Source organism: Pipistrellus kuhlii, unplaced genomic scaffold, assembly GCF_014108245.1.
Source record: "Pipistrellus kuhlii isolate mPipKuh1 unplaced genomic scaffold, mPipKuh1.p scaffold_m20_p_5, whole genome shotgun sequence".
NCBI classification, from domain to species: domain Eukaryota; kingdom Metazoa; phylum Chordata; class Mammalia; order Chiroptera; family Vespertilionidae; genus Pipistrellus; species Pipistrellus kuhlii.
Genome location: NW_023425551.1, coordinates 34,089,172 through 34,105,592, shown reverse-complemented (window position 1 = coordinate 34,105,592; position 16,421 = coordinate 34,089,172). Strand labels below are relative to the sequence as shown.

Below are 16,421 nucleotides of genomic sequence, written 5' to 3'. Positions count from 1 at the left end.
AATTCTCTGTTTAACTGTTCATAAGTACTCCATCATTTTTAAATGCTAGAAGTAACTTTTATGGTTATGCTAAAATTAGACAAGTCTATGCTAAACAAAACCATTAATACTAAACCTAAAAACAGAACCAAAAAAATTCAAAACTGGTTTGTTTTTGTTTTTTTATTATTGGTTTGAGAAATCGATTTGTTGGGGATCCAACCTTGGCATTATCAGGACAATACTCTAACAACTGAGCTACCTAACCTGGGCCTCAAAACTGATATTTAATGAAACTAAATCACAAGGGACTTCAAAACCAGCAGTCCTGGATTGTGAGAGGGATCCCAGATTGGAGAGCTTGCAGCTTGACTGAGAGACACCCGCCCTTTACGAGCACGAATTTCGTGCACTGGGCCTCTAGTTAAGTATAACAAAACATTCATTAGAGAATGGGGGCTGGCAAAGAGAGTGGCTCTCACAGTTTTGAAATGGAAAATTATAAAATTATATACATGATGAAATAAGAAACTGAAAAGAAAAGCCAAATATAACAAGAAAAACCTTAATCAAGTCTTCTTTTTGGAAGTATGAGAAGTTTGTATTGGTATTCTTTTTTACTACAGATGTCAAATAAATGGGAATTTTGCTTTTGGGACGCACAATATGGTTATTAAGCTTAAGAGACGCACAATCACAAATGTAAAAATCTAAACACAAACATTAAACCATATGTCTTATACATTATCCCATGCACTTCAGTACTCCAAAATTATTTTGAGTTACACTGATTGGAGTTTTGTATTGTGTTATGATAAAGGAGCTGATGTTCTTCCTTACCAACTCAAATTCATCAAACAGTTGTATGAGGGAAGGTGGAATGAACATATGAAAGCCTTGGAGAAAAGCATTGATCTGTGGTTGAATGGCTCTTGTCATTCGAAGTTCTGTAACAAGCTGAACATACTCCTCCTATTAAAAAATAATTTTCACAATGACTTTTTTTTTAATTCCACATACGACAGTGTTGATATAATCACTTCTCATTTAAGAGGTAAAGATTTAGAATTAAGTTTGCACCAATGTTCATACATCTCAGTAAATCAGCACTCCACCATTCACTAAACTGTTTCCTCACACCCTGTCTGTAACAGCAAGTGCTATCAAAATCAGTGTTCTCACTTCTGGGAATATATCCTAAGAATCCCTGAACACCAAGCAAAAAGAATATATTCACCCCTATGTTCATAGCAGCATTATTTACAATAGCTAAAATCTAGAAATAGCCCAAGTGCCTATTAGTAGATAAGTAGATAAAAAAGCTGTGGCACATTTACACAGTGGAATACAATGTGGCTTTGTGAGTTAAAAGCAATATATTGTATATAATCCTCACCTTCCAGGAACAAATACTCTAAACACAAAGAGGAGAAAACCTGCTTTGGGACCAACCCTTTATTTATTTATTTACTTACTTACTTACTTACTTACTTGGGGGGGAGGGGAGCACTAACATGATGCTCTGCTTCCCAGGCCACCCCCCCCCAAAAAAAAAAAATCACAGGCACTGAGCTAGCAAGTTACTATAATAGTATATATTGGCTATGAATTCTCTGTGTATCTCGGATCTACACAAGTGTCAGTGAATTCCTCACAGCTCTCTCCAAACCCCACCTGATTTCTATGATACTATCTGGCACAGGGAAAGCTGCCAAAGCTGCCACTTAATCCATTCTTACCCCAATCCCAATCCCTAACTCCCAAAGGCTTTCTCCATTATATAAGAATTAATCAGTTACTACAAGTTACAAACAGACAATTACTAGAGGAAGACAGTATCAAACAATCAAATAGAAACGTAGAACTAAATTTCAGGGTCCAATCAAGAAATAATATATAACAACACACTTCTAAGGGATAACCAGCGGTGAATTCTGCATCAGCACATGATTATCTCAATATTTATGAATGCTTTAAAACTGCTTACTGGACACTACATTTTTTTTTTTGCTCCATCCATTCATTAATTATATGTTTAAGATGCTATATGAGATCCCATCTACCCTTAACAAGAAGAGCTTTTATCTAAGAGGTTTTATTTTCACAATCTTAAACTACTACTCAATAGTTAATGCTCAAGACCTTACTAAATTATGAAGCTTGAAAGTAAAAGACTTGTGAATTGCTCAAGTACACTTAACTTATTTTAATTTGCCATTTTAGTCCATATTTATCAGAATAATACACATCTCTTATTTATCAATTAATTTTTATTTTTTCATACATTTTATTTTTAGAAATTCATTTTCAGAAGCATACTAATCTTTGCTCACATGTTACCTTCTATTTAATCTAACAATATTTTCCACATTTATTTCTATAACTCTGGTTCATAGTTATTAAATATCAACATGTGAAAATCAGTTTCTTCAGATACCAGTCTCCATAGAAGTTCATTTAAATGTGAAAACAAACAAAAAAACCCTGGCCAGGTGGGTCAGTTGGCTGGATCATTCATCCAGTCAGGCACATATGGAAGGCAACTGATCAATGTTTCTCTCTCCCCCTACCTTTCTCTCTAAAAATAAAAAATAAAAACACATTCTTGGGTGAGGATTAAAAAAAAAAAAATGTGAACTTGGTCTAAAAAATGGATCTTGGTATAAATTATATCTTCGTAAAATAATGAAATCTTAGCCATCACAAATCCTCCTGGGTGTAGTAAAGTAAGTTTTCCAGGTAGTTGAAAGATATAATTGTGTTTAACTGTTAAAATCTACAGAAAACAGAAAATAACCTAAATCCAACTGCTTCTAAATTAGTTGTTCTGCCTCCTTAAACAGCACATCTTCAAACAGAGTAACACCATTAACATTTTCTTGATGATACAATTATTACTATGAACATCCACTATTATTATGCACTAACATTTTGACTGTTCATACTGTGCTACAGGAACACACTAGCTGCATTCCCACTACATATGAATATCTATGTGCCTTAAAGAACACAGTGGACACACAGATGATAATCAGTCTACAAAATACTGGCATAAAGAGCTGCATGATCAGCCCGATTGGCATGACTCAGTGGTTGAGCGTCAACCTATGAACCAGGAGGTCACGGTTCAATTCCCGGTCGGGGTACATGCACTGGTTGTGGACTCGATCCCCAGTAGGGCCTGTGCAGGAGGCAGCCGATCAATAATTCTCTTTCATCATTGATGTTTCTATCTCTCTCTCCCTCTCCCTTCCTCTCTGATATCAATAAAAATATTTTTAAAACGTTAAAAAAAAAAGAGTTGCATGATCAAACGTTAAATATATATATCAAACCTGATATCTCATTTTTTCTAAGGGATTGAAAAAAATTATATAACTTGGAGGGTTGGGTAAACTTTTATCACCAACAGAAGGCATGTTTGCTCCCATGTGAATTTTTTTGCTAATTCTTTGAGGGCATAAAATAATACCAGATGCCATAGATGCAACTCGAAAAATTAACTATATACAAGAATCTGAGTTAGAGCTTGTACTAAAATAGTTATGTTAACGTATAGAAAGTTTTCAACTTAGAAAGCCTCAGCATGGAGATAAGAACAACAAAAAGCCCTAGCAACTTTTTTCTAGCTTAACCTCTGAGCCTGATAACTGATACAACATAGCTAAGAAAAGAGTAACTGCAAAAGGAAAGGTACCACTAAGATTAAGGAGATGCTACATCTGACGTTAAGCTCCAGTTAAGTTATAGGTCTAGTTACAGAAACATTTTGTTTTAATAATCTAGTCTTCTGAATGTATAGAATGAATATCACCTTTCAGAAATGTTTTTTAAAATCTAACTTCTTTTTAGGCTTTGACATAAATTATGTCTGCTTATGAGGGGTGATAGTGATGTTGAAAGTTGGAATAGTTTAAGCTATTTTTCTTCTTGAAAATCTTTTCTACTACTTCTAGAAAAATATTTAAATAAACCATATTTATATAAAAATTAATTTTAATAGTGAAACCAAGATATTCTTTCTAAATAGATCAATAAACTAGGCCATATTTGTAAAACTATCTGGAATAGTATTTTTTTTGCAATTAACAGTTTCAATGTCATTATTCTCATAATTCAAATAACAAGAATAGCTTTTATCCGAGAGGTTTTATTTTCACAGTCTTAAACTACTACTCAATAGTTATTGCCCAAGACCTTACTAAATTGTAATTGTTTAATTGTAATTGTTTGAATATAAATCCCTTGGTAATAAAAGCTTCCTTTCTGTGCTTCTCCAATTGATGAGTATTGCTCTGGTATGTAAGAGTTCTCACTGAAAATTTCTCCACCCATAACTCAAAAGAATACCAAGTAAGAATAAGTAGGTAAAAGAAATATATTCTTTTACCAGTATATTCTTATTTTTAAGGTCACATATTGGTTATAAAGACTGATAGTCTAGTAAAAATCCTATTATTTCAGTGTCCTTGAAAAAAGTTTAGTCATTGAAAATAGTGATTCCTCAGGTTACCATTTCATAGAGTTGGTGAAATTTTAGAATATACTAACTAAAAAGCTAGGGAAAGTTCTTCTTGTAAACAGGAAAATACTAAAGATAATTTAAAATCCAGCCAAATAATACACATAAACATTTAATATGGAGAACTTCAGACTTGAACTGTTTTAAAAGTTTTGAATAGTAAAATGATTTCTCATAGTATACTTTTCTGAAGACGAAAATAAGGAATCACTTTAAATCAATAATCTATATACACACACCTGTATTTTATGTGTGCATCAAATGTGTGTGAAATAAATCAAGTGAAATTGGCAATAAAATATCATATGAAAGTGGAGGAAAACATACTAAATTTGTATTTGCAAATTTATTCATATTCACTGACTTACTGAGGAAGAGGCCTAGCAGTTACACAATCACACAGAACTTGACTTAAATTGAGGGCTCACCACTTACTAATTTTGAGCCCTTAGACAGTTATTTAACGTCTAAAGAAATAATGTGGATAAAAGGGGCCACATGCTAACCTGACTAGCTTAGGGAATACCTTTGTGGCAGCCTTACAAACTCAAGAGATTTAAAGAGATTTTAAAAAAAAAAAAATTTTTTTTAACAAAAAAGCAGTGTAAGGTGGGCAGTCATGTCCTAGGCTGGTATCTTCTCTGATAAAGGCCAATCTTTACCTGAACTGAGCCTGTCTATTGTCTTTTTGCATCTAGGATAACATCATTGGAATGTCAAAGTAGTTTCCCTCAATGCACAGACACTGCTCTGGAGACTACAAATCCCCTCATTGTTATTGAGTTAATTGTCAAGTGTTAACTTCCCTGCACCCACCTAAATAAAAAAAAGTATGTGTCTATCTTTTTACTTTCTACCTAACCTCCTTCTGCTTTGCTTTCTCCACCTCCCTAATCTATCACCAACAGATTTCACATAACACACTTACATCTCCTCTTTTGATTGTAATGTATAAAACAAGGTGCAAAACTGCCATTCTCCAGAGCATTATCTCAATCCCTTGAGATTCTGCTTCCTGGCATCTGTTGACAGTTTGGCTCAAATAAACTCACAAAAATTCTTCACAGATTAGAATGTTTCTTACATTAACAATAGTGTCATAGTTACAAATTCATGCTTGAGATTTATAGACTGCATAGGTTCAAATCCTAGCTCCAATACTTATTAACCACATGATCTGGAGGAAAGATTCTTAAGTCCTTTACCCTTCAGTCTCCTGACCTGTAGAAAAGGATATCTACACTTCACAGGACTATTTAAGTTAATACACATGAAGTACTTTGAACAGTGCCTAGCACATTATAAGCATCTGATAAATGGCAGATGCTTTTAATATTAAAAGCTGTTTCCACATTCAATAAGTAGAAATAACTATCTCAAAAGGCTATTATAGTAAATAGAAACGCACAGAGAACACATCTTAATACATGAAACATATACCAAGTACTCAATAAGCAATAGCTATTATCACTAGACAACAACACTGATGGTAATGAGATTGATGAAGAGGAGGATAGCAACACCAACAGTCATTCTGGGGCCAATCCACAAAAATAGTGTAGTCCTCTTTGAGTTGTTCTTTTTTCACCTTCCCAAATAATTACTCAGTTTCATATCACTGAAAGCTATCTCATTTTCTACACCCTCACTGGCACTGGCATAAAATCCCCCAAGCATGCTCCACAGACCAATGCCACAACAACCTATTAACTGATCTGCATTGTCCCATTTCAATCCATTCCTCACACTCCAAGCTGAGTTTATTTGATCATGTGACTCTCCACTATAGCATATTCAATCATCCCACAGCCTTTGGAATAATGTTCAAATTTCTGATTGTGAATTAAAGTCTTTCAGAATTTGTTCCTTTCTACCTCCCTCAGCTAATCTTTTTCCACTCACTCACTTTGCAATCTAAGCTAAGATGTACAACTCTCATCTATCTGTGGTTCCCCAAATACATGCTCGGTCAACTCTGTGCCTTCTTGGAGCCTAGAACACTTCCTTCTCCCCTTCCTTACTCCCATTCTGACCACTTAATGGTTCTCTGTAATCCAACTCCCATGGCATCTCCTCCATTCCCTGATATCCTGTCCCATTCCACTCCATGTTTTCCCCTTCCAGCAGAATGAACTTGAGGATTAGTATTGTAAAAGTGTTTTTAACATTTAAAACCCAAGTAGCATACTCTTCAGTTCTAACAGCTAGATCAATTTATAACTATAGGTTAATATTTAAAAATTAATCAGGCTCTTTATTGAATAAGTATTAACTGTTTAAGCATCATTAATTAGATATAAAATTATATTTGACCCTTACTGGTCATATTCAGTTCTAACAGCTAGAACTTAAGGTTTGGGCCAAAAATATTACTTTTAATTCCAGATTTCATGGTTCTAGGAGTTTTCATCAAGAATTTAAGTGAAAGTAAAATTAAAAGCAAAACTAAAATGAAAATACTATTTAAAAGTAAATATTTAGCCATTTTCAAACGTGAAAACAAGATTCTTTGTTTTTTCCCATCTAAATTTTAAAACAAAACTGATACAAAATAAATTTCAAAGAGCATTACAGTTCCAATGTGGAACTGGGATATATTCTTCTGCCTTACCTTAATTGTATTTTTTAATTTACTGCTTTTCAAGAAAGGGTAATTTCATTTAGTTACCAAAGCTTTTCAATAAAACTTAGGAATAAATGACTCCCCCATGTGGAGATGAGCTTAAATAGACTTTCTCTCACAAGCTTGGCAAGTCATTTAACTTCAATATGATTATAAATTTTGAAGATGAACATAACTATAACTTCATACCTATAAACGTAAATAAAAGGCTGACGTAAAGTGACACAAAGGTTCATGATGGAAATGTATGTTAAAGAATTATTCCTGTAAAGAACTTGGTTTGAAAATTTTATTTGTAAACTGAATACTTTAACAATTTTAAAGTGAGTGGTCAATTTAAGCTATAGGTATGTTTCTAAAGATTTTTAATATTTAAAAATCATTCAGGTTGTTTATTGAATAAGCATTAAGTGCTTAAGTATCAACAATTAGATATAAAATTACATTTGACTCTTATTTGGTAATATTAGAAAGCAGAGGCTAAATTTATTGTGAGAAATGTTTATATTCCAAAATTGAAAGCTAAGAATTTACATATTAATGTTTGAGATCCTGCTTTTAACTCTATTACCAAAATAACTATTGAAAAGTTTAACCTGTAATCAACCAATTAGTTAATATAGTTAAATAAAAATGTACTAGACTCAGAAACAAAAGTTTCAAGCTCCCTAATATTACAATAGTATTCCAACCTCAGAGTAGAATCAAGATGATGAGTATACCTTCAGTGTGAGTATGTTCTCATTAGCTATTATTTTTTCAATGTCTCCCTTCTTTCTAGATTTTCATTAAAAAACACAAATGTAGCCCAAACCGATTTGGCTCAGCGGTAGAGCGTCGGTCTGTGGACTGAAAGGTCCCAGGTTCGATTCCGGTCAAGGGCATGTACCTTGGTTGCGGGCACATCCCTGGTAGGGGGTGTGTAAGAGGCAGCTGGTCGATGTTTCTCTCTCATCGACGTTTCTGGCTCTCTCTCTCTCTCCCTCTCTGTAAGAAAAATCAATAAAATATATATATTTTTAAAAACACACAGATGTGTAAGAATTAATAAAATATGAATCTAAAAATCTACACAAAAATCAGTAATAGAGGGAGGAAAGCTGTTAGGAGAAATAAGTATAAATATAGCTATCATGCATTTGTTAGTGGGTCTTCTACTTTGTTGTATAAAATATATCTGAGAGGAGAGACAAATACACTCATCATCAGATATGATATTCAGATGTAGGAATGTTTGAGTTTCTCTCATGAAAACCAATCACTTGATTATAATAAAGATTCTATGACTTCATTACCCATAATTAAGAGCATGTCTCCATTATAAAATAAAGCAACAAATTTACTACAAGGTGGACAATCTAATAATTAGAAGAATTTTTAAAAATACATTTTCATTCACTAGCAAGTTCATATAGATTTTAAAAACTAATTTAAGCACTTTACTATTTTAAGTTTCTAGAGCTTCATATGACTCATTATATTAAAAGTCAAGTAAGCTCCTCCTCAACATGATTAATTTTGCAAATGGTATGAAGAACATCAGACTTCAAACTAGGAGACAGGAGACCTGGGTTTTGGCCCCAGCTTTAGGCTTCAGTATCCTCATATGTAAAATGAGAGGGTAAATAAAAAAATTTAAGTACCGATATAGAAAACTCAGCTCCTGATTTTCCAAAATTAAACTTCATGGGTTTGTTTGTTTTTATATTAGCAGTATTTAAGTTTCAAAATGAAAAATTATATAGCATAATATAAGTCTCCAATTTCCTGTGTATATCTGAAACTTTTAAGCCTATTTTTTACAGAAAACTATCCAATAACAACTAACTTTCATAATGTGCTTTTAGGTTTACAAAATGTTAGTAACAATTCTCTGTGGGAGGTAGTATTTTTCCGATTTTACAGAATGGAACACTGAGGCTCAGAGTTTAGCTAAAACATGGTCAAGTCTATTGGTTTAAAAAACAAATTAGCCAAAACCGGTTTGGCTCAGTGGTAGAGCGTCGGTCTGCAGACTGAAAGGTCCCAGGTTCGATTCTGGTCAGGGGCATGTACGTTGGTTGCGGGCACATCCCCGGTAGGGGGTGTGCAAGAGACAGCTGGTCGATGTTTCTCTCTCATGGACGTTTCTTGCTCTCTATCTCTCTCCCTTCCTCTCTGTAAAAAATCAATAAAATATATTTAATAAATAAATAAATAAATAAATAAATAAATAAATAACAAATCAATATTTTACTAAATTGCTAGTCTACAAAATGGTTTGGTAAACATTTTTATAGGTAGATGATTCTAAAGCTTTCTTAGAATTGTAACTCAGGAAAGGAAAAATATTTTAGTCTTCTTTAACCATAAGTTTGATTAAAATATTATTCTTTTATAAAATGTTATTAACTCTAACAGTAAACATTTTTTTAGCTAGTACCAGAAAACTTTACAATAATTAGCCAGGAGACTTTAGAATATCAGGACCAAGTTACAAACAGTGGCTAAAGTAAAAATTCAAATACCTACTTTGTTATTTTGTGTCACCAGAATACTTCCACCCCCAGGTTTCAAAGGCACCTCTTCCATTGCTCCAAATACATCAGTCTCAACAGAAAAAGTCAGTTCTAGACCCAGATCACTAATATCATTATCTAAAATCCACTGCAAATTCTTGGCATATTCTGGATCAATAGATGCCACATCTTGGTAATTTACAGGAATTCCTAAAAATATAAAAATACAGCAGTTATATTCTACATGTTTCTGCCTTTCTTTATCTGTTTAATGGTAAAATACTGCCCTCTACAGATACTATGTAAAACTGCAAAATATAATCAAATTCAAGCAAGGGTAATTTAAATGGACGTTAATTCTTGAATTTGAAGCTTAATTTAAGCTTAGTTTCTTCCACATTTTTACAATGTAATCTTTCTTTAAAAGCACCATTCAGGAAATTATTATAAACTTCAAAAAGTGCTAATTCTCTTAAGTATATTCATGTCAAAATACATTCTTAGCATAAATATACATACACTAAAATGGGGGGGGGGAAACTGTAGGTGATTTTTTTCCTTTCCCTCAGGCCCTCATTTAAATGCCTTACAAACACAAATAGTCTTTAATCAAAATAAAAATGTTCTCATTCAAAATGCCATCACTATTCATTATATTTACTTAAAGACTATAGGAAAAACACCTTAAATAAATAAATTAGAGGGGGTCAACTGAGGGGGAAAAAGACAAATGTAAAACTTTAGGCAATAAAAAAATAAAAATAAAATACACTAGAGCCATACCAAGAATGTGCTTATAGAATGATCTTGTGAAGTAAATGTTGACCAGCTGCCTATGGTTCAAAGCTAATCCCAAGATCTGTCCAGCAAAACGGAAATAGTTCAGGTGGTCAGGATTTACATAGGAGTTGCTATTAGGCTGAAAAGTTGTTCCTATTAAAATAAATACAAAATAATTTGTTTTATGCAAAAGAGACATCATTTTAATACAGATAAATTTGTTCATATAAAACTTCAGCAAAACTAAAGTTATGTATTAATTTCCACAGAATGTTCTTTGTGGAATATATAACAGGCAGTGAAACTAGAAGTTCAAAAGACATTAAGTCACAAATGTACTAGTATATCACAGTACATCTTTGTGCAGTGAGAAAGTTTGAGAATATTTTTAAACTTCACTTTTAAGTATTTTAATTGGAAGATGTGTCAGAGAGATCCTGGAAATAATATATTAAAAGATCACACATACACATACACACATACACACACACACACACACACACACACACACACACACACGGTTCCCTGGAGAGTGTGGATAAATAACTACTAGGCTATGAATTAAGGCAGACATTGTCTCATTCAGGTCCAGTGCAGTAGATGAAAATAAGAACAAAGCACTATACGAAAATAACTAAAAAACTTTAAAAACTATTCTTAATAGAACTACTAATCAGTGAATTTGATGCCTTTTAACAATTCTTAGGAAATCACCAAAAGTCCCCAAGTCAACCAATTCATCCTCAAGGCAAATATTGTTAAATAAGTACCTCTGAGGTATAAAAGTAAAAATGGCAAGGGCAATGGTTACCCATTGCTGTCAAAATCTAAAGGAATGGATTATATGACTCCACTTACCTGAAAAAGATCTGGAAATAAGACAGTGGTGACAGTTACACCACAACTATGAGTGCACATAGTGCCACTGAATTGTAACACTTCAAAATTATTAAAATGGTAGATTTTGTCACGATAAAAAATGCCTCAAAAGTATCTAGTGCAATGAAAAAAAATTAATACCAAGACCACAATTTTAAGTAACCCTTCTCCACTGTTTTTCTGTGATAATCACTAACTTGGATTATAAATTCTCTTATCATTCAATAAATATTTATTGAGCTTGTGGTACCTAAAATAAAGAATAATTGATAAGAATAATGAAACTGAATCAAAAGAAAATAAAGGAACAATGAAAAAGTACTAGAGAGTGAAAAGTTTGGTCATTTAGAATACGTACTTTGGCAATAATTTCCTTTGTGTTTTGTTGATCTTTGATTTATCAGAGTTGGCATTGGACTAATAAATTGCTGTGACCAATTTACTGAGCTATAAGGTACAAATTTGGAAGCTTATGGCTGAATGATTTAAAAGAGCTAATCATTCACTATTAAGTACCTTTAAAGTACATGTGTCAAACACAAGGCCTGCGGGCCAAATCCATCCCGCCAGGCCTTGCAATGTGGCCCGCACCGCGCTGTCATCACTGCACTCCGCTGCGTTTCCATCACAATGACAGTTTATGACTGTTCAGTAAACCATTCGGCCCGCGATTTAGGCTGGATTTTAGATTTTGGCCCCTTCTCTGATTGAGTTCGACACCCCTACTTTAAAGAATCATAATGTAGGACTGGTTATTAAAAGTCAAAGCAAAGATGGCAGCATAGGTAAATACCTATACTCGCTGCCTCTCACAACCACATCAAAATTACAACTAAAAGGCAGAACTACCACCACCTAGAACCATGGGAAAGCTGGCTGAGTGGAAGTTCCACAACTAGAGAGGTGATGAAGGCATATCAAGACTGGTAACAGGTGTGGAGGCACGGAAAGTGCCGGCACCTGGATGTGCTGCTCAAGAAATTCAGAAAATCAGGAGGAACATACAAGATCCACTTGCTCTGAACTCCAGTTCTGGGTGAGACTCCGGGGGGCCCAGATATATATGAGGAGAAACTGGGCTGTCTGGCATTGAGGAAGGAACACGAGGGCGGCTTTCTCTCAGAGGTGCTTGCAGAGATCATTGTTCCTACATGGGGGCGCGGAGTGTGGAGACCCAGGAACCTCTCCGGTTCAAAGCTGACTGGCAGCCATTGGTGTTTGCTCCACTCTGGTGATTCCCAGAGACTCCCGTTCCACCCAATTTGCAACCCCACCCAAGCTGAGAGCATCGGCTTTTGCATATGAATGGCCTGTCCTTTCTCCACTTAAAACCTGTCAAACTACAACTGGGTCAGAGAGCCCCAGAGCTTCTGAAAGAAGGCCCAAGGCCTGGCAGCAGCAGCCTTGATTCACAGCTGGGCCTCATCTAGGCACTTTCAAACCCATACAAAGAGGAGGAATCTGCAGAGGTGGTGGCCCCAGATAGTGGCTGACCTTGCACCTCCTTGGAGTTCAAAGAGGCAGTGTACCCAGTGGTGAGAGTGAGACCATACTGGATTACAACTGTTCACATCCATAAGAGAAACACTCAATGAGGAGACTCAGTGAGCACCAAAGCCCTAAGGAAGCAAGTCCTGCCACATAAGGGTGTCTCCTGCACAACAACTCTTCCATTGTAGACACGACTGGTCCTCACAGCCAATTGACCTGGGGGTCAATTCCTCCCAGTGACATCAACAGCAATCAAGGGTTAACTACAACAAGACTGTAAAAACAGCCCACAAAGGTATGTGCCAAGAGCATCCACCTCAGGTGATTGGGGAGGCTGAGACACTGGGCCCTATAGGACACCTACCACACAAGGCCACTCTATCAAATCGAGGAGACTCAGCAGCTATCCAGTACATAGAAACAAACACAAGGAAGCAGCCAAAATGTGGAGACAAAGAAACAAATCACAAATGAAAGGAATGGATAAAAGCAAAATACTGGCTATAGAGTTCAAAATCACGGTTATAAGGTTACTCAAGAATCTTCTAGAAACCTCCAAGAAATTCAGTAAGACCCTCAAGGGTATGAAAAACAACCAATCAGAAATTAAGCATACACTGACTGAAATACAGAATAATATTTAGAGATTCAACAGCAGACTACAGAATCAAGTCAAATATTTGAAATTCAAAGAAGCAAAAAACTCCCAATCTGAAAAGGAAAAAGAAAAAAGAAAAAAGAATCCAAAAATATGAAGATAGCATAAGGAACCTCTGGGACAACTTCAAGCATACCAACATCTGAATTATGGGGTTGCCAGAAGAAGAGAGAGAGTAAGATATTGAAAACCTATTTGAAGAAATAATCATAGAAAACTTCCCTTACCTGGTGAAAGAAATAGACTTATGAGTCCAGGAAGCACAGAGAACCCCAAACAAGAGGAATCCAAAGAGGATCACACCAAGACACATCATAATTAAAATGCCAAGGGCAAAAGACAAAGAGATATTCTTAAAAGCAGCAAGAGAAAGCAGTTAGTTACCTACAAGGGAGTACCCATCCATGTGACTATCAGCTGATTTCTCAACAGAAACTATGCAGGCCAGAAGGGAGTGGCAAGAAATATTCAAAGTGATGAATAGCTAGTACCTACCACAAAGATTACTCTACCCAGCAAAGTTATCATTTAGAACTGAATGTCAGAAAAAGAGCTTCACAGACAAGAAAAAACTAAAGGAGTTCATCACCACCAAACCAGTATTCTATGAAATGCTGAAGGGTATTCTTTTAGAAGAGGAAGAAGAAGAAAAAGGTAAAGATAAAAAATTATGAACAGTAAAGTGACAACAAATACATACCTATCAATAAGTGAACCTAAAACTCAAATGAATAAAAAACCTAATGAATAGAATAGACTGGTGAATGTAATAGAATCAGGGGCATGGAAAGGGAGCAGACTGACAGTTCTCATGGGGAAAAGGCTGTGGTGGGTGCAGGAAGAGATTGGACAAAAAGCTTACACCTATGGATGAGGTCAATGTGTGTGGGGGGGAGGCCTGGAGTAGGGTGAGAACTGAGTGGAGGGGAGCTATGGGGATAGTACCAGGCCAGCCAATGTGGGGGTGAGCAGGGGGGGAGGGATGGGACCCCTGACCACCCTGCTGGTCATCCCACAGATCAGCCCTGATTGCTGGCCAGGCCTAGGGACCCTACCTGTGCACAAATTTCATGCACCAGGCTTCTAGTTTCTAAATAATTTCAAATACACCAAGTATATCTGAGGAGACCATCACACAGGTGGATATCTACAGCTGCTTAACATCACCGCAGCCCTCCTCCACTTGCCTGTCTTAGAGTTACCCTTCTTTTTTTTTTTTTATTTATTTTTTTTTAATATATATTTTATTGATTTTTTACAGAGAGGAAGGGAGAGAGATAGAGAGTTAGAAATGTCGATGAGAGAGAAACATCGACCAGCTGCCTCTTGCACACCCCCTACTTGGGATGTGCCCGCAACCAATGTACGGGCCCTTGACCGGAATCGAACCTGGGACCTTTCAGTCCGCAGACTGATGCTCTACCACTGAGCCAAACCAGTTTCGGCAGAATTACCCTTCTTATTCAAAGAAGATGTGCTGCTCATTTGGTTGGATGCAATCAGGAACTACAATTAATAATGCACTCTACCCTTATAAAAAAAAATTTAAGCACTGGGAAAGAAAAAGATTTCAGGGGGGAAAAAGCAACTGTTCATAGCATTTAAAAACTGAAATCCTACCTTCACTTAGATATGTCTCTATTAAGTTACAAAACTTAATTATACCTCACACACGAGGCGGTACACTACTCATTTCCATTTAGCCTACAATGTCAAATTCAGTTGTGTTAAGTCACAAGTACCATTTCAACAAACAGTTTTTTGTCTGTGTTAAATGGTTAAATAAGAACTTCTTGGTTGTCAGGTCTTGACACTTAAAAAAGACTGAAAATTATACATAAGTAAATTATAAGTTAAGATTTGATATGATTTCTAGACTATGTTTGTTATAACCAATAAATTTTGAGACTTGGAAAATAAATAGCGTTAACAAATAATTTTTCCAAATAAGGACTTGTATTATTTTCACATCCATCTACTATAACTATTTCACTAAAGGAAATTTTAACTCAAGAAAAGCAGGCTAAAGGACAATCCTTAAAGTGAATAAATTTAGTTTTAGTTTACAAACAGCTAATAAAGTTTCTTGGGGCCAGCACTAGTACTTAAGCACTGGAGAATCAACTGTTTAGAGCACATGTGTCAAACACAAGGCCCGCGGGCCAAATCTGTCCCACCAGGCCTTGCAATGTGGCCCGCACTGCGCTGTCATCACTGCACTCCGCTGCGTTTCCATCACAATGACAGTTTATGACTGTTCAGTAAACCATTCGGCCCGCGATTTAGGCTAAATTTTAGATTTTGGCCCCTTCTCTGATTGAGTTCGACACCCCTAGTTTAGAGGAAAGACTGATAGACTGAGTCAGTTTCCATTCATTAACTGTGCTAACATAAACAAAAACTCTGAATTGTGGTTTTCTTTTCTATGAAATGGGAATACCCCACCTATATTATAGGGCTACTACGGGAATAAAAGAATAAAATACACGGAAGTAGTTTGAAATGTGACAAGTCACAGAAAAAGTCATGGAGGCTGTACAACTTACCATCAGCTGACTGGGTAAACAATGCATAATCAGGATTGACTATTTCATTAGACAGAATATCAAACCATTCACGCACAACACCTTGACCCTGAGTTAAGGAAAATAAAATTAAGTATCAACAGAAATATATAAGATGGGAAAAATTTTTATAAAGAATAAAATTAAAAGGACACTAAATTTCTTCAATTACCAATTAAATATTAAATTTTATTCAAGTGTATTTTAATCTTTTATATACATTGATCTTCACCACTTAGGTTTATACCCACCATGCCTTCTTCTCCATGGAACCGTACAGCAATTCCTTGCTTTAGCTTTGCACAATTTGCTTTTGACACGACTTCACAGCTACTCCTAAAAATGGAATCTAAATATGCAGCACTGGTTAATTGTACATATTAAAATTTACAATAGCTAGTGTTTGGAGCCTCACATGCACAGCATT

The 16,421-nt window shown here is 35.3% G+C and overlaps 1 protein-coding gene across 11 annotated transcripts in view; it reads right to left on the bottom strand.

Moving 5' to 3' along the window:
* Positions 1–16,421, bottom strand: part of HACE1 (HECT domain and ankyrin repeat containing E3 ubiquitin protein ligase 1) — a 76,420-nt gene that overhangs the window by 12,955 nt on the left and 47,044 nt on the right. For 9 of the 11 annotated variants that reach the window (XR_004983893.2, XM_036415245.2, XM_036415248.2 and 6 more), the window contains 5 exons: positions 16,246–16,343; positions 15,977–16,064; positions 10,406–10,555; positions 9,636–9,832; positions 820–951 (listed from right to left, as the gene is read on the bottom strand). Coding sequence is in view for 9 of the 11 variants with exons in the window: in XM_036415245.2 (XP_036271138.1) it covers positions 820–951; positions 9,636–9,832; positions 10,406–10,555; positions 15,977–16,064; positions 16,246–16,343 (665 nt within the window). In the remaining 2 variants the exon portion in view is untranslated. The remainder of the gene's footprint in view (positions 1–819; positions 952–9,635; positions 9,833–10,405; positions 10,556–15,976; positions 16,065–16,245; positions 16,344–16,421) is intronic. The other 2 variants (XR_006739957.1, XM_036415249.2) reach the window with 1 other exon arrangement.